At 42.9% G+C, this 23,118-nt stretch overlaps 1 protein-coding gene across 1 annotated transcript in view; it reads left to right on the plus strand.

Annotated features, from left to right (window-relative positions):
* Arsb (arylsulfatase B) overlaps positions 1 to 23,118 on the plus strand; it is a 188,308-nt gene that overhangs the window by 117,559 nt on the left and 47,631 nt on the right. The window contains exon 6 of the mRNA XM_055598406.1: positions 1,481 to 1,551. Within this exon, the coding sequence (XP_055454381.1) occupies positions 1,481 to 1,551 (71 nt within the window). The remainder of the gene's footprint in view (positions 1 to 1,480; positions 1,552 to 23,118) is intronic.

Here is a 23,118-nt window from a genome sequence, read left to right on the forward strand (position 1 = left end):
GAATTAATAACATAGCAAACTACAGGATAATTAGACAAGTACCCTGTATTTACTTGTGCCTAATATTTTAGAATACTCCAGGCAGCTCTGGTTTTAAAGATAGGTGGTAACTTAGGAGTAGAGAACCTGAAGTTTAGAGAGGATTTGTTTCTCATTCTTACCTTCTTTTGAATTGAATGAACTGTTCACATTTTCTGTAGTTGGGGTGGGGGGGAGAATGTTCATTCTTTATTTTTCCCTAAAAAATATAACATAAATTTTACTTAGTTACTTAATTTAACAAATAGCTTTCTCCTCTTTCTAAACCAATGCATTGACTTACTACTTTGACTCTGATATCTTGTCCTGACTTTCTTGATATCATTATTCAGGAGTTTAACTGTATTTGCTTGTTTTCATGCCCAAGACACATCATCACTCTGTTCACAATTTTTTTGTTTCTAAGTTCTTATTTATTTCCATTATTATTTTAATTGTTTAAGTATATGCACATGAGTGTAGGTGCCTGCAGAGGCTCTGGCTTGGAGCTGGAGTTACAGAGACCTGAGGAGTTGAGAATTGAACTCAGGACCTCTGGAGGAGCAATGCATGCTCATCAGTCCCTTGTTCACATTTTCTTTGCATATCTTCCCTTCTTTGCAGTCAGAGCCTTTGAGACCAAACTCCGTCGAGACTAGCTGTCAGTCTCCAGAACCAACAGGTGTCCAGTTAAGTGTTTTGGGGAGAGAACTAGGCAAAGTAGGGTCCTAGGAGATATGCTTGATGTCCACACCAACCCATCCTACTCAGTGGCAGCAATTTGTTCTTTGATCAATATAGTTTGTAGCTGTGGTTATATGTCCCTTCAAAAAAAAGCTGTGAAGGTTTGTATTTAACTCATATCTCTATTAAATCTCTGATCTAGCTGTGGTGGCGTGAGCATACAACCCCAGAACTTTTGATCGGAAGTTCAAGACCAGCCTTTAGTATATAGCAACTTCCAAGTCAGCCTGGACCACAGGAAACCCACTCAATTAACTAATTAAAAAATGAATCTGTGCTCCCTATGGCTATGAGGAAGATTAAAAGGTTGTGACATAGCTAATACTGAGGAGGCCTCTGATTCTGCAGTTTTTGTGTCACCACTTTGGAAGATGTTTTTTCTTCTTCACGCCTCTCTGTGAAGTCAGTATGGCGTTCCCACAGATGACCTGAGTTTTATATTTCTTTTGCAGTGAATGGTCATGTTTAAATATAGCCCTGGGGTCATCGTATACCTGACACTGACACTTTTATGTGAAGCATTCAGTGATTATTATAATATAGACAAATAACCTTAAGAAGAACCACCAGCCACACCTTTTGGATACATCTGAATTATGATAAGATTGTTAACTGGCAGATTTTTTATTTTCTATGGGCACCAGGAAAGGAAGCCATAAAATAATGCATACCCATTTGAGAAAGAATTGATTTTTTTTTCCTAAAAATTGTTTTGCAGTGAAGGAAGCCCATCCCCAAGAGTGGAACTCCTGCATAACATCGATCTAGATTTTATTGATTCTTTACCATGTGAGTACCCAGCCATTGCTGCTGTCTTAAATGCTCAGGTCTGTTTTAGTAGATAATGTAACTCTATCCGGAGTCGGTGTTAAGACAGACATTTCTTCCTGACAGGTATTCTAATAAGCTTATAGTGGCATTAGTGGCTCATAGTGACGTTAGTAAATCCTGGCTCTGCCATTTGCTGGCTGTATGTAACAGGAGCCTACAGAATCCCTGAGGCCCCTCTCCACTGCCAATGTCATGTCATTGCCTGTGTCACCTAAAAGTTTCAAAAGCTTCTTCTAGAAAATTCACCATCAAACAAGTCACCATCAAGCAAGCTCCAGGGTTATGTGAGCATTTTGTTGGTTTGGCAGGGCTGTGCAGAGAGCAGGTGTGAGCTTCCTAATGGCTTCATCTGTCCACTGCCTGCCAAAACCTTGTCAGTTCCTCAGGGGGTGCTGTCACATTGCCTGCATTCATGAGGTCCATACCGCCTCCTTTCCAGGCATTGAACCGCCTCGGTTAACTCTTTTTACTTCTTTGTCCTTTTTAATCTATGTGCTAGTGACTACAAGACCCTACCCCTTAGACACTCCTGCTCAGAAGGTTATCCTGACTGTCACTGGGCAGCCCCAGCCTCCCACCTTGCCCAACATTATGTATTCTGCTTGCCATTTCAAAGCACATACCATCCCCAGACTCAGAATGCTGTTTCCTGCCTCTCTGCAGTTTCCAGATGCCCCGTGAGAAGTAACTGTTTTTTCTTTAATGTCCTTTAGTGCCTCTGAGTAACATCAGTCACGTTAGACCTGTGATGTCGAGATCCATGACTTACTTCTGTTTTGATACTCATCAGTTAACACAAATGCCTAGCACTTGATAAAAACTCACTAATCATTATTGATCACAGAGTGGACAGCTGGAGAAGAGATTAGATGCAATTAAAACTATGAAATTTCCAGGAAAATGGGTAAATCTGGAAATTATTATATTAGGCAATGTAACCTGGAGTCATATGATGACATGCTCTTTTTTCACATGCAGATCCTAGCTTTTAGTGTTTTAATATACGAATATATGTGAGTGTGGGTATAGGTCATGAAACTGGAAAGACCAATGAAGGGAAAAGAGAGTGGGTATCAGGTGGTGGGGAAATAGAAGGATGGACACAAAAACAAATTATGTTTGAAAATTCTGGATGAAACCCAATACTCGGTATGCTAATTTTTAAAAGCTAAATACTACAATCACCAAACCCAAGTGGATGCACTAAACCCAGAAAAGGAAAGTGCCCTGATAACAGACAAGAGATGCCTCTTCTTTTGGAGTACACTTATACTAACGCTAGAAGCAAGAGTAGGTTAGACACAAGGGGCAGCCAGAAGAGTCTAGACTTGTGCCGTCCACTGAGATAGCCACTAGCTATGTGTGGCTGCTGAGCACTTCAAATGTAGCTAATTGTGGGCTGAGATGTCAGAGCTAAGTATAAAAATACATATCTGATTTTGAAGACTAGGTTCATGTATAATCCTTACATGTAGACATGACAGTACTTTGTATATGTTAAGTTGAATATATTATTATTACTTCATCTGTTTCCTTTTTTAAAGTGTGACTGATGGAAACATTTAAATTATGTGTGTGGCTTATATCTTTTGGACTAGGAGAACTTTCTGGAAGGTGGTAGAGGATAAGTTGATCAGCTGCACAGGGGCTCTGACTAGTTTCTGTGAGGCTACAATGATTCTAAACTTCCCTTGCACACCTATGACACCTGGCCTATTCCAGAAATACCGAAATCTCCTGGGGTGTCTGTAGAGAGTGAGAATGCAGGAGTAGATTTTAAAACTTTGCATATAACCCTGCTCCAGAATGTCCAGAACATGCTGTCTTAGTTTGGCATTACAAGCGACAACCTAGAGCTCTATTTTCTTCCTTCCTTCCTTCATTTATTTTTTGTTTGTCAAGACAGGGTTTTCTGTGAAGCCTTGGCTGTCCTGGACTCACTTTGTAAACTAGGCTGACCATGAACTCACAGAGATCCACCTGCCTCTGCCTCCTGAGTGCTGGGAATGCTGAGATTATAGGGAAGCACCACCATATTCAGATTCTTATGTGGCCATCACAGCCCTATTTGCAGCAGGTGACCTGCCATCACTTTTGGCTATCCTCCCTAAAATAGTCCCAGCAAAATAACAACACAGGCAAGAGGTTCCTGCAGCATGCAGGTGAGTAGGAGTGTTGAAATCAGGACAGAGAACGCTACCCCTCAGTTGTAACGACGTTTCCAGGGTATTATTTGACAGAAGTGCCAATCTCCATCAAGACAGTCATTAATTCAGGGACACTTTTTGGCCTCTATTGTTCTTCCTGCCTCCTGTAAAGAAACCCACATGATGTTGGCCTTCCCTACCAGCTTGGGACTTTGCAACAACATAGAACCTGTTGATTCATGTGAGTTGGTTCAACAAGTCCTGTTGTCTGTTTACAGGGAGTATCCTGCCTGCCTCTTTCTCACACAGAGAGATACTGCAGATTTTTCTGCTAAGTCTGAGGCACTTCAGGCTGCTATGAGGCAAAATCAGAAAAAAAGAAAAGGAAAAAAAAAAGCTGTCATTGGGGCCTGCTGCTCTTTACCATGGAGATACAAACCTAGTTTCTTTTCTATGGAGTTGTTTGTAGGGAAAAACTCAATCCAGTTATAAGAAAATATTAACTTAGAACCACAGTTGGCTTTATCTCAAGTGCTTCCAAACTTAGGGGAGAATAGTTAAGGAGCACCCTGTTAGAGCATACCAGTTAATAAGCAGTAATGCTGCCACAGGCACAGTCACGAATGAATGGACAGAAATGAAATGCTTAGAAGCATTAAAAACAACATACTAGGTTGGGTTAGCAGGTGGTTTTGCTTTTGCTGCCTCCTAGTCACCTCTCTGAGCCCTGTCCCAATCATTTTCTCTTCTGTTACCAGTGTCTCCTCACATCATGAAGAGTATGAGTGGGCTCTAGATGTTTCCCACAGAGCCCTGCCTTCTGCGTACCCCCAAATTCCCTCAGAAGCCCCTGAATTTATCAGTTACTCTTTCCTACCCCCTCTTCAGAGTGGAGGAAACAACCAGGGTCCTTCTGTTACAGGGAAACTGGGCTTCCCTCCTCAGGCTCATTAATAAAAACAGACTCTGAAGGAAGCTCAGGGGCCACTTTCTAGAATTTGAAAGAAAAACAACAGAACATTCTAGGTGTAAATGTTGGCAGCCACTGAATGGAAGTAGGTGAGAAAAAGGAAGAAGGAGAGTCATGCCCTTGGAGTTAGGGTCCATGAGAGCTGACATGTTTGTAAGTGGGGGTTGGCTAGAAGCTGCATGACAGGAGAGTGGAGTACAGGGCTCCAGAGAATAAGTAAGAAAGCAAAACTGCAGGGAAAGCTTATTTAGACAGGAAAAGCATACTTAGACAAAGAAAGTATGCTTAGACAGGGAAAGCATACCTGGACTTTAGAAAAAAGGCATGGGGAAAAAGGAAAAAAAATTTAATTTAGAACTCAAAAAGCAGCCAAACTTAGTAGTGATGATATGCAAGCAACTGCGTCAGGGCAGGAGCTCCAGGGAAGCACTGACAGTAAGTACGTTATCTCGTTAAGGGGATAATTATTCCTCCAATCTCCTTAGAGTGTTATTAGGTGAATTAGCTTTCCTGGGGAGTTTATGCTGGCCACGTGATTGACATGGCTGGATTATCTCTTAAGGGAAGAGATAACATAATACATAATGTTCTAATCTTTGGAGGAGATCAGAATGTTATGTGTCTACTCAGGGCTTGAGGTTGTCCATTCTTTTGACTGGAATGCCTAAGGAAAGGCAGTTGTAATGTTTTCCTTTCTAGTATTAGCAGACAGGGTCCAAAGCCAACCATGAGGAAGGGGTCTATCCTCAATGGCCTCCAAGGTTACTAATCCCTGCCTGCTTAACATAGTGTTCTCATTCATTATTTTAAAGGTGCGTTTAAGTTGGGTAATATGTATAATATTATTTCCACCAGCTAGAGATCTGATTCCAAAGCTGTCCATAGAAGGGACTAGTGTCTCACTGGAACTTCAGCCCCTCACTCACATACAGCTTCCAGACAGGGGTGTTCAACGAGGAGAAGAGAGAAGTGAGTGACTGGCACTCCTTCTTTCTCCTCCTCCACTCGGACTAACCCAAGGACATTCATGTGGAGGGTAGACCATGTGTAAAGCCTTCATACCGTTTCTGTCTAGGGGAGTAACCTAGAATGAGTGTCTTTCCCCAGGAGTGGGCAGTAGAAGTGACCTGTAGGGACTTGGGGAAAGGTGACACTGTTCAGAATGAATCATGTGAAGCCTGGAGGTGACTGAACATCGGGGAAGCAGCTGTGATGCTGGGTGTGAATTTAGCTTGCATGGATCCGAGGGTCTCCAGTGCCAGGCTCCATGTTTCCCAGCACCGTTCAGATCATGGAGGGACCACTTCAGTGACCTCAGTTTTGTAGTTGCCAGATCCTTCTTGGCTGTTCTGGGGTGATGGTCCTGTCAGGCTGAGACCACAGCTTGGATGTCAGATGTGATCATTAGAACTTCAGAATGCACATGCCTTGCCCCCACACACACACATACACATGCACACCAGTTGCTTGTGGACCAACCTGTGAGCGGAAGTAAACCTCAACTTGTTTCTGTCGTGGCAACATGGAAACTGATGCCAGTTTCAGTTATTTTTGTGTCACCGTAACTGTATTATCTGATGGAAACAATTCAAGGGAGGAAGGGTGTATTTTGGACAGGTGTCCATCAGGAAAGAGACAGGGGGACAGATTGAGGAGCTGCTATGGCTGGGACAAGCATTTACATAAGAGCCTGTGGGGGACATTTCAACTTCAGAGCATCCTGCCTCAGAGCCCAGGCACGTGTTATTTTCTCTGTTTGACTTTTCAGAGGTTTCCAGGCCTCCTCCCCGACTCTGGGGGAGCCCCACCATTGGTTTGGAAGTGTGGCTTTCTTGATGCCCTGATTAGCCCCATAACCACACATCCTGCCTCACCCACCCCAGACAGCACATCTCAAGTGGTGTCCTTCAAACCTTTCCGGCTAACTCTCCATCATGACCTGGCTTTCCTCCTGAGAAAACACAAAAACCAAACCAAAACCACAGCACTTTAAAAATGCTAATTAATCCTCACCATGGATCTTGGCTGCACAACACTAGCAAATCCCATGGCCCCGTTTTTATGTTTAGAGAAATCAGGGTAATTGGCATCAGAACAGGGGCTGATGGAAGGGTCTTGGCTGGCCCTGTGTCTGGGAGTTAGGCCATTTGACCAAGGGCCAGCTGCCTCACCAAACTCCCTTCTGAACAATACTATGGGATTACTCTTCTTTAACCCCATTGCATTCCATTTCTACTGAAGAATACCTGGGTGTTTTGGGTAGTGGGGATGGCTGGGTAATTTGTGGATAAAGGATGTACTCTTATAGCTGTGAAGATTTAAACATGACACTGACAACTGTTTAGCTCTGTCGAGATCACCATTTGCTGTGTAACGTAGTGGGTGTATCTAGGGATACCAGGTGGTGATCCTAGAAGCCAGAGCAAGGAGGGAAGGGCCAACTGTGATTTTACTGACAGTCATGAAGGACATCAGTCCCTAACGAGGGCAGCACTGACCTGCCATGGCTGACTGACATTGCACTAAGCCCCACCTCTTTTAAAAATTTTATTACATGTATTCATTTTACATCCTGATCACAGGCCTCTCCTCCTCTTGTTCCCACCCTCCCACTCTTGCCCCTTTCTCCCCTCCCCTTCTCCTCAGAAAAGGGGAGAGGACCCCCTCTCACAAACACACCTCCATACATCAAATCACTCTAGGACTAAGCACATGCTCTTCTACTGAGGCCAGACAACACAGCCTAGCTAGGGGAAAGTTATCCAAAAGCAGACAACAGAGTTCATGTGCGATATGACCCCTGCTCTACTTGCTAGGGGACCCACATGAGGACTAACCTGCCCATCAGTTACATGTTTGTTGTGGGCCTCGGTCTAGTCCATCCATGTTCTTTGGCTGGTGCTTCAGTCTGTGTAAGCCCCTATGGACCCAGGTTAGGTAAGTCTGTTGCTTTTCTTGAGAAGTTCTTGTCTTCTTCAGGACCTCCTATCTTCTCCCCACCCTGCCCCACCCCCACTCCTTTGCAAGACTGCCCAAGCTCTACCTAATGTTTAGCTGTGGGTCTCAGCATCTGTTTCAATCCGCTGCTATGTGGAGCCTCTCAGAGAACATGCTAAGCTTCTGTCTGCAAGCATAACAGAGCGTCATTAATAGTGTTAGGGGTTGGCTTTTTCCTTTGGGGTTGGTCGCAGGTTGGGCCAGTTATTGGTTGCACATTCCTTCAATCTCTGCTCCATCTTTATCCCTGCACATTTCTTTTTTTTTTAACTTTATTTTATTTTTTTTTACCTGCACATCTCTTAATGGTTGCATCACCCACAATCTCACCTTACTGAGAGTCAAGCTTTCAGTATGTGAACCCTTGAGGACACACTCAAACCAGCTGCCCCCACCTCTGAGTTACAACAGTGGCAGACTCTCACTCCCAACTCATTACTTTGATTGCTTTTCTTTAATTCTGGCATATCAAGACATTTAAACCATGGTTTTAAATTTTTCTGTGAGATAAAGCACCATGTTGAAAAGCAAGTTAGAGAAATCAGGGTTTATGCTGGCTTGCAGTTTTAGAGGGGTAGCAGCCCATCGTGATGGGGAAGGCATAGCAGGAGCATGAGGCTGGCCTGGCGGTCAGAACACTGACTGTGCACATTGCGTCCAAACACAGAGAAGAGAACAGGAAAAGAAACATCAGACAAGACACTTGCAGTGACTCTTTATTGACAGAAACAGTGGTTGAACAGAATTTAAAAACCTCTGCCCCATGGTCCAGCGTGTCCTGCTAATCTGTCTCTGAGGACTGAGTTCTCATGTACACCTGCCTCCAACCCTGCTCTCCTCACAGCACCTCCTCTGTCGTGTGCCCCCTGTTGTGATCTTCAGGGTGACATGAGGCCCACCTGAGAGCCAGCTTGCCTCCCTATTTGGGGGTTAGTTGCTCAGCAGTCTATTTCATCTACACCTTGAATTCCCCTTGGCTCTGCAGCCAAATACATTCACAGACACTGGGAAAATCAGGAGAAAGTACTCTTTGGTGCCTGGGGATGGAAGATATTATTCCACCTACAAGAAATGCTTACTGTGTTTCCCTGGATTCATGAAAAACATGGAGTAGCCTAGAAGCTAGCTGGAGGAAATAAGAACATACAACAAGCTTAAATAAATTCAAATAACAGATGAAGGCAACAGCAGTAGAGATATTATGAGCTATATGTGATTAATCGCCAGTTTGTTTCCACAAAGTCTGACTGGGTTGCTGTGGATGAGGGAAGGCCAGCTCCCGAAGGCTGTGCAGTGAGGAATAGCCTGCTTGTCACCTGGGGAAGTTGTTGGGGGAGAAAGGATCACCACAGTAAGTCTGATACCCAAGCCTGCTCCGGGGCAGAAAGAAAGCATGTACAGAAGGGTTGTGCCAGCAACTTGGTTCAGCAGGCAGTGGGACCTACCTGGTTGCACTTACAAGTAATGTGTGAAAATGGGAGGGTTGAAAGAGAAAAGTTCAAAGGTAGCCATTAAAATCACATTATTAGAACACTCTCCAGCCATCCTACTAGACAATGTTCTTGAAAGTGTGTTTTTTATAGTTCTCTGTTTCTCTTGATTTTATTAATAGACACATATAAACACATTCTTACAGGATTCAGGTCATAAATTTGAAATTAATTTTTTCTTTTTTTTAATTTTAATTTTTAAAACAGTTTGTTCATTATATATCCCAACTGAAGCCCTCTCCCTCAACTCTCCCAAGTCCCACTCTCCCTCCCTCTTTCCCTCATTCTCATCCCCTAGTCCACTGAAAGGGGGAGTTCTCCCCTGCCATCTACCCATAGCTTATCAAGTTTCATCAGGACTGCCTGGATCCTCTTCCTCTGTGGCCTGGTAAGGCTGCAAGTGATCAAAGAGCAGGCAGCTGAGTTCATGACAGAGGCAGCCCCTGCTCCCCTTACTCAGAGGACCCACCTGGGGACTGAGCAGCCAGTCTGCTACATCTCATCAGGGGGCCTAGGTCCTGTCCATGCATTATCCTTGGTTGGTGCATCAGTCTCTGCAGGACCACCTGGACTCAGATTTTTTATCTTTGCTGGTCTCCTTGTGGGGCTCCTGTCCCCTCCATGTCCTTCTACCGCTCCCCGGTTCTTCCATAAGACTCCCTGTACTCTGCCCAAAGTTTGGCTGTGAATCTCAGCATCTGCTTCACTCCCCTGTTGGGTGGAGCTTTTCAGAGGACCATCTATAATAGGCTCCCATCCTGTTTCCTCTCTTCCACCACTTCTGGTATCTATTCTGTTTACCATTCTGAATGAGATTTAAGCATCCTCCCTACAACTCCTTGTTGTTTAGCTTCTTTAGGTCTGTAGATTTTAGTATGGTTATCCTATATTATATGGCTAATATCCACCAATGCCTGTCTTTCTGTTTCTGGCTTACCTCACTCAGGATGATCTTTGCTAGTTCTATCCATTTGCCTGCAAATTTCATGATTTCCTTGTTTTTGATATCTGAGTAGTATTCCATTGTGTAAATGTGCCACAATTTCTGTATCCATTCCAAACCAACACAAACATCTAGGTTGTTTCCAGATTCTGGCTATAATGAATAAAGCTGCTATGAACATAGTTGAGCAAATGTCCTTATTGAATGGTGGGGTATTTGAGGGGTATATACTCAGGAGTGGCATAGCTGGATCTTGAGGTAGTGTTATTCCCAATTTTTTGAGAAAGTACCAGAGATTTCCAAACTGGTTGTACAAGTTTGCACCCCCAGCAGCAATGAAGGAGGGTTCCCCTTTCTTCACATCCTCTCCAGTGTGTGTTATCACTTGAGTTTTTGATCTTAGCCTTTCTGATGGATGTAAGATAGAATCTCAGAGTTGTTTTAATTTGCATTGCCCTGATGACTAAGCATATTGAACATTTCTTTAAATGTTTCTCCACCATTCGATATTCGTCTGTTAAGAATTCTCTGTTTAGCTCTGTACCCCATTTTATAATTGGATTATTTGGTTTGTTGGTGTCTAATTTCTTGAGTTCTTTATATATTCTAGATATTAGCCCTCTATCGGATGTAGGGTTGGTGAAGATCTTTTCCCAGTGTAGGCTGTTATTTTGTTCTGTTGACAGTGTTCTTTGCTTTAAAGATTTTCAGTTTCACGAGGTCCCATTTATTAATCGTTCGTTGATCTTAGAGCCTGAGCTGTTGGTGTTCTGTTCAGGAAGTTGTCTCCTGTGCCAATGAGTTCCAGCCTCTTCCCCACTTTTTCTTCCAACAGACTTAGTGTGTCTGGTTTTATGTTGAGATCTTTGATCCGCTTGGACTTTAATTTTGTGATAGATGTGGTTCTATTTGCATTTTTCTACATGTGGACATCCAGTTTGTCCAGCACCATTTGTTGAAGATGCTATCTTTTTTTCCTTTGTATGGTTTGACATCTTTGTCAAAAATCAGGTGTGTGGATTTATTTTTTGGTTTTCAATTTAATTTCATTGATCCACCAGTCTGTTTCTATGCCAGTACCATGCAGTTTTTATTACTGTTGCTTTATAGTACAGTTTGAGATTAGGGATGGAGATACCTCCAGAAGATCTTTTGTTGTAGAAGATTGTTTTTAACTATTTTGGGGTTGTTGTTTTTTTTCCATTTTAAGTTGAGAATTTTTCTTTCAGGGTCTATAAAGAATTGTGTTGGTAATTTAGTGGAAGTTTCATTGAATCTGTAGATTGCTTTTGGTAAGATGGTCATTTTTTCTATGTTAATCCTACCAAGCCATGAGCATGGGAGATCTTTCCATCTTCTGATATCTTATTCTATTTCTTTCTTCCAAGACTTGAATTTTTTTCATACAAGTCTTTCACATGCTTACTTACACCAAGATACTTTATGGGTTTTGTGGCTATTGTGAAGGGTGTTGTTTCCCTAATTTCTTTCTCAGCCCATTTGTCTTTTGTATACAGAAGGGCTACTAATTTTTTTAATTAATTTTGTACCTTTGCTGAAGGTATTTATCAGCTGTAGGAGTTCCCTGATAGAATTTTTGGTATCATTGATATATACTATCATATCATCTGCAAATAGCGATACTTTGACTTCTTTTCTGATTTGAATCCCCTTGATCTCCTTTAATTGTCTTACTGCTCTAGCAAGGACTATGTTGAAGAGATATGAAGAGAGTGGGCAGCCTTGCCTTATACCTGATTTCAGTGGAATTGATCTAAGTTTCTCTCCATTTAGATGGATGTTGGCTATAGGCTTACTGTATATTGCCTTTACTATGTTTAGGTAAGTGCCTTGTACCTCTGATCTCTCCAGGATTTTAAACATAAATGAATGTTGGATTTTAACAAATGCTTTTTCAGCATCTAAGGAGATTATCATGGTTTTTTTTTTTCTTTCAGTTTGTTAATATGGTGGATCACATTGATGGATTTCCATATATTGAACCACCCCTGCATACCTGGGATGAAGCCTACACAATCATAGTCGATGATATCTTTGATGTGTTCTTGGGTTTGATTTGCAAGTATTTTGTTGAGTATTTTTACATCAATGTTCATAAGGGAGATTGATATGAAATTATTTTTCTTTGTTGGGTCTTTGTGAGGTTTAGGTATCAAGGTGACTGTGACATCATAGAATGTTCCTTCTGTTTCTATTTTGTGGAATCGTTTGGAGAGTATTGGTGTTAACTCTTACTTGAAGGTCTGGTAGAATTCTGTGCTGAAACCATCTGGCCGTGGGCTTTTTTTTTGGATGGGAGACTTTTGATAACTGCTTCTATTTCTTTAGGGGATATGGGACTATTTAATTTATTTATCTGATCTTGATTCAGCTTTGGTAAGTGGAATCAATCAAGAAAATTGTCCATTTCATTTAAATTTTCAAATATTGTTGTTTATAGGCTTTTGAAGTAAGATCTAATGATTGTTTGGATTTCCTCCTGTCTTTTGTTATGTCTCCCTTTTCATTTCTGATATTCTTGATTTGGATAGTTTTTCTCTGCCTTTTAGTTAGTTTGGCTAAGGGTTTGTGTCTCTTGTTTATTTTCTCAAATAATGATCTCTTGGTTTCATTGATTCCTTCAATTGTTCTCTTTGTTTCTAATTTATTGATTTCAGCCCTGAGTTTGATTATTTCTGGCTGTCCACTCTTCTTGGGCATGTCTGCTTCTTTTCTTTCTAGGGCTCTCAGGTGATCCATTAAGTTGCTTATATGAGATGTTTTGAATTTCTTTATGAAGGCACTTAGTGCTATGAACGTTCCTCTTAGCACTGCTTTCATTGTGTCCTGTAAGTTTGGGTATGTTGTGCCTTCATTTTCATTGAATTCTAGGAAGGCTTTAATTTCTTTCTTTATTTCTTCTCTGACCCAGCTGTCTTTGAGTAGCGAGTTGTTCAGTTTCCATGCATGTGTAAGCTTTTTGCTATTTCTGTTGCTGTTGAGGTCCAGCTTTAGTCCATGATGGTCTGATAGTATACAAGGGATTATTTGAATCTTCTTGTATCTGTTGAGGCTTGCTTTTTGACCAACCATACGGTCTATTTTGGAGAAGGTTCTTTGAGGTGCTGAGAAGGTAAATTCTTTTGTGTTTTGGTGAAAAGTTCTGTAGATGCCTGTTAGGTCCATTTGATTCATGTCATTTGTTAATGTTATTGTTTCTTTATTTAGTTTGTTTCATTGACCTGTCCTTTGTTGAGAGTGGGTATTGAAATTTCCCACTGTTAATGTGTGGTGATCTTTGTGTGGTTAAGTTTTATTAATGTTTCTTTTACAAATGTGGGTACCTTTTTATTTGGGTCATAGATATTCAGAATTGAAATACTTCTTGGTAGAATTTTCCTTTGAGAAGTATAAAGTGAACTTCAATTTTTAATGTGAATTCGTATTTTGCCTGTGTGTATATCTGTGTAAGGGTGTTGGGTCCCCTGGAACTGGAGTTACAGATGGTTGTGAGCTGCCATGTGCATGCTGGGGATTGAATTTCGGTCCTCTAGAAAAGCAGCCTATACTCTTAACCACTGAACCATCTCTCCAGCCCCTGATAATGGTTTCTAACTCTATAGTTTTTGGAGTTCCTTTAACTGTTAACTGTTTACCACGTATATGATTTGCAAGAGGTTCTTCTCATTCTCTAAATAGCTTTTCCCCTTTTCCATACATACACTAACCTCTGTACAATCACCCATACCCACAAACATGCATGTCACTTTATGTTCAGTTTTTGTGCAATGACTAAATTAAGGCAAATTCACAAGGATTGTAGTCTTTTTCTACAATATAACTTCCTTGTGAAGACGTTTCATAGAAACTCACTAGGGCACCTGCTTGTCTGGGAATGGAGTTGACTTGAGTGTTCAGTGCCAAGCAGAGAGGCCATCTGCCAGGGTAGTGATCTTCTATAGGCATAAGTGTAGACAAACCTGGGGAGGAAGTGAGTGTTGGAAGTGTCCACCCCACCCAAACACACACATACCCCTCAGCCCAGACTGACAGGTCCGTTCCCCTGGGATAATTTCACCTATCTAGTAATCCTTGAAGACCAAGGACAGAATAAGCAAGATTACTCTGAGGGTACTGTTGTTGTCATTCATGAAGAAAACCCTAATGACTGAATTACTTCAGTTGCAGATTGAAATCCACTGAGCGCACAGTGAGTAAAGAAGCAGCTGTTTTAGCACTTCCCCTTTGACTGAAAACTCAGTGATGTAGAAATCATGGTCTGTATCACCAGAGGTAGACAAACTTGTCCCACAGCTGCTGCCGTGGGGTCTGACATCCGTTCAGATCCCTGTACTAATTGAAGCCAGGCACCCCTTTGCTAGTGAGCCAATCAAACACTGATTTAAGTGCTCTGTAAATACAGAGATAAAAAGCTGAAGTTCTTCAGTTCCTCAACAGGGAGAACATCCTAGATGGGCCTCCTCCAATCAGGAGAAGCAGAAGCTCGCTCCAAGCTATGCTCCAACCCACAGCACCAACTGCAGAACACATTATCAGTTCCGTTCCTTTGCAAAGGAAAATACCAGGACTCAGAGAAAGCCAGGGGTGTGCCTACAACCACAGAGGAAGTGATGTGTTGAGACTGTCTCACTGAGTATTAGGGTTGATACCCAGCCATTACTCCCAGAGCATGACACTAGTTTTTGATCTGTGGACCCTGCTCTGGATAACCATCCCCTTGGCCTGCACTATTCCATTGGGCTGGCTCCACAGCAGGCATGGGAAAATGGCCACATGACAAAGATAAGGTACACACCACATAGGATGAGTATGGCCACTGCTAAGGTGCAAGGAGCAGCTGTCTCACAATTAAGTGTTTGCTACTCCTCTGGCGCCTCTACAGCCCATCTCCTTCCCAGTACAGCACCCCAGGAGGTAGCATCTTTGATGGGCTAAGCTACTCCCAAAGGTGCTGGGTGGCAACTAAGACTAAGCTGCCTTTTGCTGCTCAACACAACAGAAAGTTGCAAATGACCCAAAGACGAGCTGTCCAAGGTGTGTTTGAGCACAAGATATGTGCATTGCATATCTGTACGAAAAAGGTTCCACACTAGCCAAGAGAAGCTGGAAACAAGGTCTTCTTGGACTCATCTGTTTTCCACTTCTGTACCAAATGTGCCCACTGCCTGACCCCCAAAACATACTCCACAATGGAGCCATCTATAACCTCCAGGCCCAGGAGTAGCAAGCAGAGCAGGAGATGTGGACAGTGCAGAACAACCAGAACGGTGCTGGAGAACTGAGCCAGAGACTATGGGCTCAGGTTCTACAGCATGCAGGAGCTCCAGGCGTGGGGTCTGCTTGTGCTCCTTCAGTCTGAAGCCTCACTGAAGGGGCACATGTTCAAGGAGAAACAGTAGAGGTGAAAGAGGAGAGCTTGAGGAGATGCTCACATTTCTGGAAGAGGCCTGGAAACTGTTGCTTCCCCCGGGTAGGCTCAGTCTTGCCATCCTACCTGGGGCCCCAGAGCCACAGAAAGCTAGAGGAAGGCTCGGAGCTGCAGAGGGTGGGACGCTCTCCTGGCAGTAGAGAACCTGTGGAGCCTGGCCAGATTGAAGGAGAGATGAAAACACTGTTCAGGTGTCCTGTTGACCTGGCAGACAGCTGCCCCTACACCCCAGACTTCAGGACTGTCTCCCTGATTTGTATCATACAGCTCCAACTGGATATAAAACACTGAAAACGTTACGGATATTTATTTACTGCGCAAGTGTCTGGAATGAAGTCACTCTCCAAAACTCACAGGAATATCTACTCTCCATAGCAAGAACCTAGCCTATGTTTCTAAAAGTATGGGGGAGATCATGAATAGAAATGTTCCTTGATAGGCGCTGTGACATACACCAATAATCCCAGCACTCAGGAGGCAGAGGCAGAGGCAGACGGATCTCTGTGAATTCAAGGCCAGCCTAGTCTACAAAGCGAGTCCAGGACAGCCAGAGCTACACAGAGAAATGCTGTCTTGAAAAAAAAGAGAAAAGAAGGAAGGAAGGAAGGAAGGAAGGAAGGAAGGAAGGAAGGAGGGAGGGAGGGAGGGAGGGAGGGAGGGAGGGAGGGAGGGAGGGGGGAGAAAGAAAGAAAGAAAGAAAGGAAAGAAAGAAAGAAAGAAAGAAAGAAAGAAAGAAAGAAAGAAAAGAAAGAAAGAAATTGCTCCTTGAAGATAAACAAATGACCATCTCTAATCCCGAGGAAACTGTAAATCAGAACCACAATGAGCCTGTCCTGTTTAGGATAACTACTATCAGAAGGGTATTAATGTATTTTATAATTTGATCATCAGCATTTTTATTATCATTGTATTTTTTTTATTTCTTGTCAGACCTGTGAGTTCTTTTATAATGTGTTTTAAAACTTGCAAATAAGCCAGAAGTTGTGGCACACTCCTGTCCTCATAGAGGAAGCTGAGGCTGGACCCTGGACCATTGAGCATTTGAAACCATACTGGGGATCACAGCAAGGGCCCAGCCAGCCAAGTGTTCGGGGAAGACAAATGCTGTCTGTCTGTGTGTGCGCCTCTTTCATGAATAGCTCTCAATTGTGCTATTCGTGTTCGTCTTCTTTCAGTTAGGAGTGTTTTCATATTTGGCCCACTTTTGTATGCTTCATGCTGTCATTATCTAAGCAGTGAGTACAACTGATTGGTTTCTACTTAAAAATAGTATGGATAACTTATCTCTGTATACTATTAGAAAAATCTGGAGGACTGGTTCACCAGTCGGGTTTTTTGTCACTGTGACAGAGGTTTGCCATGAACAACTTGAAGAGAGAAATAGATTTTAGATCACAACGGCTCCGTTTCATGGTTCCCTGTATACTCAGGCAGACCCTTATGAAGGTAGAAGCATGTGGCAGACAGGCTTTTCTCCATTTCCTCACTGCAGACAGGAAACAAGGTGGGGTGTCTGGGGGGGAGGTGAGGGCAAAATTATAGCCCCAAGGATTCACCCTACCACCTACTTCCTTCATTTGGCCTTTCTTCCCACACATGATGAATTCACTGATCAGGTTGGCACTCTGAGAATTGTCACTCCCTTGGCCATCAGACCAGCTGGCAACTATCCCTCAGTGCTTGAGACTATGAAGGCACACTTCATATCTCAACTATCATTATAAGCAGTTGCCATGGGTGAGAAGTGGATGTGGTGGACTTTTTTAGTGAGAGATAGTCTCTGAGTTTCTGTGTTAGATGGGTCAGTTTTATAGTTTTCTATAAAGCTATATTAGCCTGGATTGTTCATGACATGCAGTTGACTGCCCAACCCCTCCTGGTGTTTCTGTCTGCTAGGATAAACATTGAATGTATAATCTTTCCGTCAGCTCTGATGAAGATACTCTTGAGTTCCAAAAGTGAGTCTAATACTCTTGATCCCTGCTAACAAAAGAGGCTATTTGTTGGGGGGTTCCCATTCTGTCATGAAACCTATACTTATTTCTGAATTAGAAATGTTATGAAAGTAAATCGTGTTTCTCACACTAATTTTTGTTTTGTTTTTTGAGACAAAGTCTCACTATGTAACTCTGGCTGGCCTGGAACCCAGCCGGTCATGAACTTACAGAGGTCTATCTGCCTCTGCCTCCTGAGTTCTGAGATTAGAGGTGTATACATGGCTTTCTCACTTATTTCTTAAGGGCCAACGCAGTCTTCTCTTTTTACTATGTAGTGGGTTTTACATGCCCATGCTATCTGCCTCCTTTTCTTACTGCTCCACAGAAGCAGTTTGAAACAGGGTGCACACAAACTTAAAAGGAGAGTAGAGGGAACTTACTTAGAAACAAAATTACGGGGAGAAACTATTGAATGTTGTCAGTTCTGTGTGGTAGGAACTATGTCACACCCCTGTGTTCTATATCTGCCCTACATTTTCTTTAGAACACATATCACAGTTGCTCATTATAGTTTTAAAAACTATTTATTGTTTTCTTCTCCTGTTTAAAACCTATGTCCTGAGGACAGACATTTTCATCTCTCATACTCACATGTGTTTCTAAGCATCTAGATAGTGTAGTGGCACAACAAAAAGCAGTTGTAGATCTTAAAAATACTGAGTAAGAGAAAGAAAGATTGATTTAGACTAGCAAGATGGCTCAGTGCTTACATAGTAATGGGAAGAGGGACTGCCTCTGACATAATCTGATTGGCCTGCTCTTTGATCACCTCCTTCTGAGGGGGGAGCAGCCTTACCAGGCCACAGAGGATGACAATGCAGCCACTCCTGATGTGATCTGATAGACTAAGCTCAGAAGGAAGGAGAGGAAGACCTCCCCTATCAGTGGACTTGGGGAGGGGCATGTGTGAAGAAGGGGGAGGGAGGGTGGGTTCGGGAGGGGAGGTGGGAGGGGCTTATGGGAGATACAAAGTGAATAAAGTGTAATTAATAAAAAATAAATAAAAATGAAAAAAAGGCAAAAAAAAAAAAAAAGATGGCTCAGTGGTTAAGAATGCATACAGGGTGTCTGAGAAGCGGGACAACACACTCCGTGCAGCAACCAGGAGACTGAACTCTGGGCCCTGAAACAACAGCTATCGTGTTTCCCAGGTGAGAGGAGGCTCCCACGGCGTGGGAATCAGTCGGGTCCACTCTCGGCTGCCCAGCCAGAACCCGGAAGAGAACCCGGCTAACGTGGGCTTTGGGTCTCCGGGCTGGTGCCACAAGCCTGCGTGTCCCGATCACTTTCCCAGGCTGATCGGTGGGCATAAGGGTGCCTGAGACTGAGAGTCCCAGTCGCAAAAAAAAAACCCACGGGGAAGCAAAGTTGCCACACTGGTCACGGGTCACCCAGTCTTTCCCTGGAAGGTCTCTCCGACCACAGATACCCGCCGCCATCACAACTGAGCTCCTGCTGCGCACGGAGAGAAGCTGCGCGCCCAGCTCAAAATCCCTACTTCTTCGGAGGAGGAGGCAGGAGGCGTCCAGCAGAATCTGCCACAGACCACATTGTCTGTACCCCAACCCGAGATCGGGGCTGAGAAAACCCAGTCCTTTTGGGCACTCCCCCAAATGCCACCATCACCCTGCCGCAGTGGAGCAGAAGGATAAAGAGGCGCACAGCGGCTTCACAGTGCCGGAACTCCAGTGCTGCTGGCTGCTCCTAGCAAACAAACTACAGCTCGGGATCTGGGACTGTGGTCATTCTACACGTCCTGAGATTCTCCTGGGTCCAGCGCAATAAGGTCTAGCAGCAAGTTCTATCACTGGCGCCCCCCCCCCGACCCCTGGCAGAGAAATGCCAGCTCAGGGCTCAGAATCCAACTGAGAAGCCCCAACTGCTGCTGGCACTCCCCTGAGAGCACCTCCATAAGCTTGCCCTAGCAGAGGAGAAGGTCAGAGGGGAAGGACAGAGAGGCAGCCTGTCAAAGACACAGCACCCTCTCTCCAGCTCACCCAGCGGCCCCTACCAAAGAAACCCAAGAAGAGATCTGAGGACACTCAACCCTACCTGGTACTCTCTAGGGATCAGCAAACATAGATTCTACCACCAGGCTGCTTCTGGCAGAGAGATCTGGGCCCGGGATCTGGGATTGAGTACACTCAACCTAACTCTTTCCCGCGCCACCCAGGGAACAGCCAACATAAACCATCCTGGCAGAGGGAAAGGACAAAGAGGCAGCACACAGGAAAGGTGGACACCGAGACCTGTGGCCACAGTGTCACAGAGCTGACTGTTAGCCTACCCGTGCACTTCCACAGCAGGACCAAAACAGAGAGTAGTGAGCAAGGGGAAACCCTGTGCATTCCAATTGGTCCTGCAAGAGAGTGAGTGAGCCTTCTAGGGAGAAATTGCCCCAGACCCAGGGCCTCTCCACAGAAGCAACCAGACGAGATCCCTGCCACCCACACCCCTAGTGTGGGCATCATAGGGATTCTTGGGATAGCGACCCCAACATTGAAGCCTCTGCCTTTCGCGTCCACCACTGTAATCCAGGCAAACAATCCCTGGATCTCAGTCAGAACTGCGTAATAGTGGCTTGCAGGCCACTGCAATAGTCAGAGAATCCGTGCATGGACACTGAGCCCGCTAAAAGCGCACGTGAATAGCGCCTTCGTCACATTTCTTACTTAGGCAAAACTGAAACCACAGCGCACACTCCCAAACCAGTGAACCTCTCTCATCTTCCTGATAAAACAGTCCAGAAAACAGAAAGAAACGATCATAACCCGAACTACAATCTCGAGGAACAAACAGGGAGGATTATAAATAACCAGATGGCTAGAGGCAGACGTAAGAACACTGAACAAAAATCAGGACATAATGACCTCACCAGCCACCCCCCAAAACAATGGACACTTCAATTCACTAGATATACAAGAAACTGTCCTCAAAACTATGTTTCTCCAGCTATTAGAGGCCCATAAAGATGAACAAAGCCCTCAGAGAAATAGCCAAAGAAATCGAGACTAACCAAGAGGAAACAAATCGTGCTCTCAGAGAAATGACCATGAAAATTGAGGCAAACAGAGAAGAAATGCACAAAGCTCTCAAAGAAATGTCCACACAAATGAAGGCAAATAAAGAAGAAATAAATAAAGCTCTCATAGAAATACAGGCAATTATACCCAAAGAAGTAGAGGCACAATTAGTGATACATAGAGAGGAAACGGACAAAAAAATAGAAGCTATCATTGAAAAGCAGGAGTCCACATTCAAACAGATGAAGGAAATGGTGCAAGACATGAAAACAGAATTGGAATCAATAAAGAAAACACAAATAGAGAAAAACCAGGAGCTGGAGAACATAGAGAAAAGATCAGGAACTACAAAGGTAAGCATCACCAACAGAATACAGGAGATGGAAGAGAGAATCTCAGGAGCCGAAGATACACTTGTGGAAATTGACACGTCTCTCAAAGAAAAAATAAAATCAGAAAAGTTCCAAACACAAAACATCCAAGAAATCAAGGACACCATGAAAAGACAAAACCTAAGAATAATAGGAGTAGAAGATAAAGAAGACATCAGGCTCAAAGGTCCGGAAAATATTTTCAAGAAAATTATAGAAGAAAACTTTCCCAACTTAAAGAAGGAGATGGCCATAAACATACAAGAGGCCTACAGAACACCAAGTACACTAGACCAGAAAAGAAATTTTTCACGTCACATCATAGTCAAAACACTGAACCTACAAAACAAAGAAAAAATTCTAAAAGCAGCAAGGGAAAAAGGCCAAGTAACATATGAAGGTAGACCTATCAGAATCACACCAGGTTTCTCAACAGAAACTATGAAAGCCAGAAGGGCCTGGACAGAAATCATACAGTCCTTAAGGGACCACAGATTCCAACCCAGACTACTGTACCCAGCAAAACTTTCAATCAACATAGACCGAGAATTCAAAATATTCCAAGACAAAACCAAATTTAAACAATATCTACATAGTAACCCAGCTCTACAGAAGTTACTAGAAGGGAAACTCCAAACCAAAGAAAACAACTACATCTAAGGAAACAGAGGAAATAGATAACTACACAACAAAAAAACCAAAAGAATACAAGCAATGAAACTCAGTGATACCACCAACACCACATCTAAAGTAAGTAACAATTGTTGGTCACTAGTTTCTATCAACATCAACGGACTCAACTCCCCAATTAAAAGACACAGACTAACAGAATGGTTGCGGAAACAGGATCCATCATTCTGTTGCATCCAAGAAACACACCTATGCAACAAAGATAAACACTACCTCAGAGTGAAGGGCTGGGAAAATGTCTTTCAAGCAAATGGTACCAGAAAACAAGCGGGAGTAGCCATCCTAATATCTAATAAAATAGACTTTCAACCCAAGTTAATCAAAAAAGATAAGGAGGGCCACTATATTCTCATCAAAGGAAAAATCCACCAAGAGGACATCACAATTTTGAATATCTATGCCCCAAATACAAGAGCACCTACATTCGTAAATGAAACAATATTAAAGCTTAAATCACACATTGATCCTAAAACCCTAATAGTGGGAGACTTCAACACTCCACTCTCACCAAGGGACAGATCAACTAGACAGAAAACAAATAGGGAAATAAAAACACTTACAGAGACCCTAAATCAAATGGACCTAATAGACGTCTACAGATCTTTTCATCCAAACTCAAAAGAGTATACCTTCTTTTCAGCACCGCATGGAACCTTCTCCAAAATAGAACATATAGTAGGTATGAAGCAAGCCTCAACAGATACAAAAAGATTGAAATAATCCCTTGTATTCTATCTGACCACCATGGACTTAAGCTGGACCTCAACAACAACAGAAATAACAAACAGCCTACACGCACATGGAAACTGAACAACTTGTTACTCAATGACAGCTGGGTTAAGGAAGAAATAAAGAAAGAAATTAAAGACTTCCTAGAATTCAATAAAAATGAAGGCACAACATACCCAAATTTATGGGACACATTGAAAGCAGTGCTCAGGGGAAAATTTATAGCACTAAGTGCCTGCAAGAAGAAATTTGTAACATCACATACAAAAAACTTAATGGCCCAACTGAAAACCCTAGAAAAAAAAAAGAAGCAGATACACCCAAGAGGAGCAGAAGGCTGGAAATAATTAAACTCAGGGCTGAAATCAATCAATTAGAAACAAATAAAACTATTCAAAGAATCAATGAAACAAAAAGCTGGTTCTTTGAGAAAATAAACAAGATAGACAAACCCTTAGCCAAACTAACTAAAAAGCAGAGAGAATCTATCCAAATCAACAAAATCAGAAATGAAAAGGGTGACATAACTACAGACACTGAGGAAATTCAAACAATCATTAGGTCATACTACAAAAGCCTATATGCCACAAAATTTGAAAACCTAAATGAAATGGACAATTTTCTTGATAGATTCCATCTTCCAACATTAAGTCAAGATCAGGTAGAAAGACTGAACAGCCCTATATCCCCCCCAAAAAATTGAAGCAGTCATTCACAGT

The sequence above is a fragment of the Psammomys obesus genome, unplaced genomic scaffold, assembly GCF_907164565.1.
Source record: "Psammomys obesus unplaced genomic scaffold, mPsaObe1.curated_primary_1811, whole genome shotgun sequence".
NCBI classification, from domain to species: domain Eukaryota; kingdom Metazoa; phylum Chordata; class Mammalia; order Rodentia; family Muridae; genus Psammomys; species Psammomys obesus.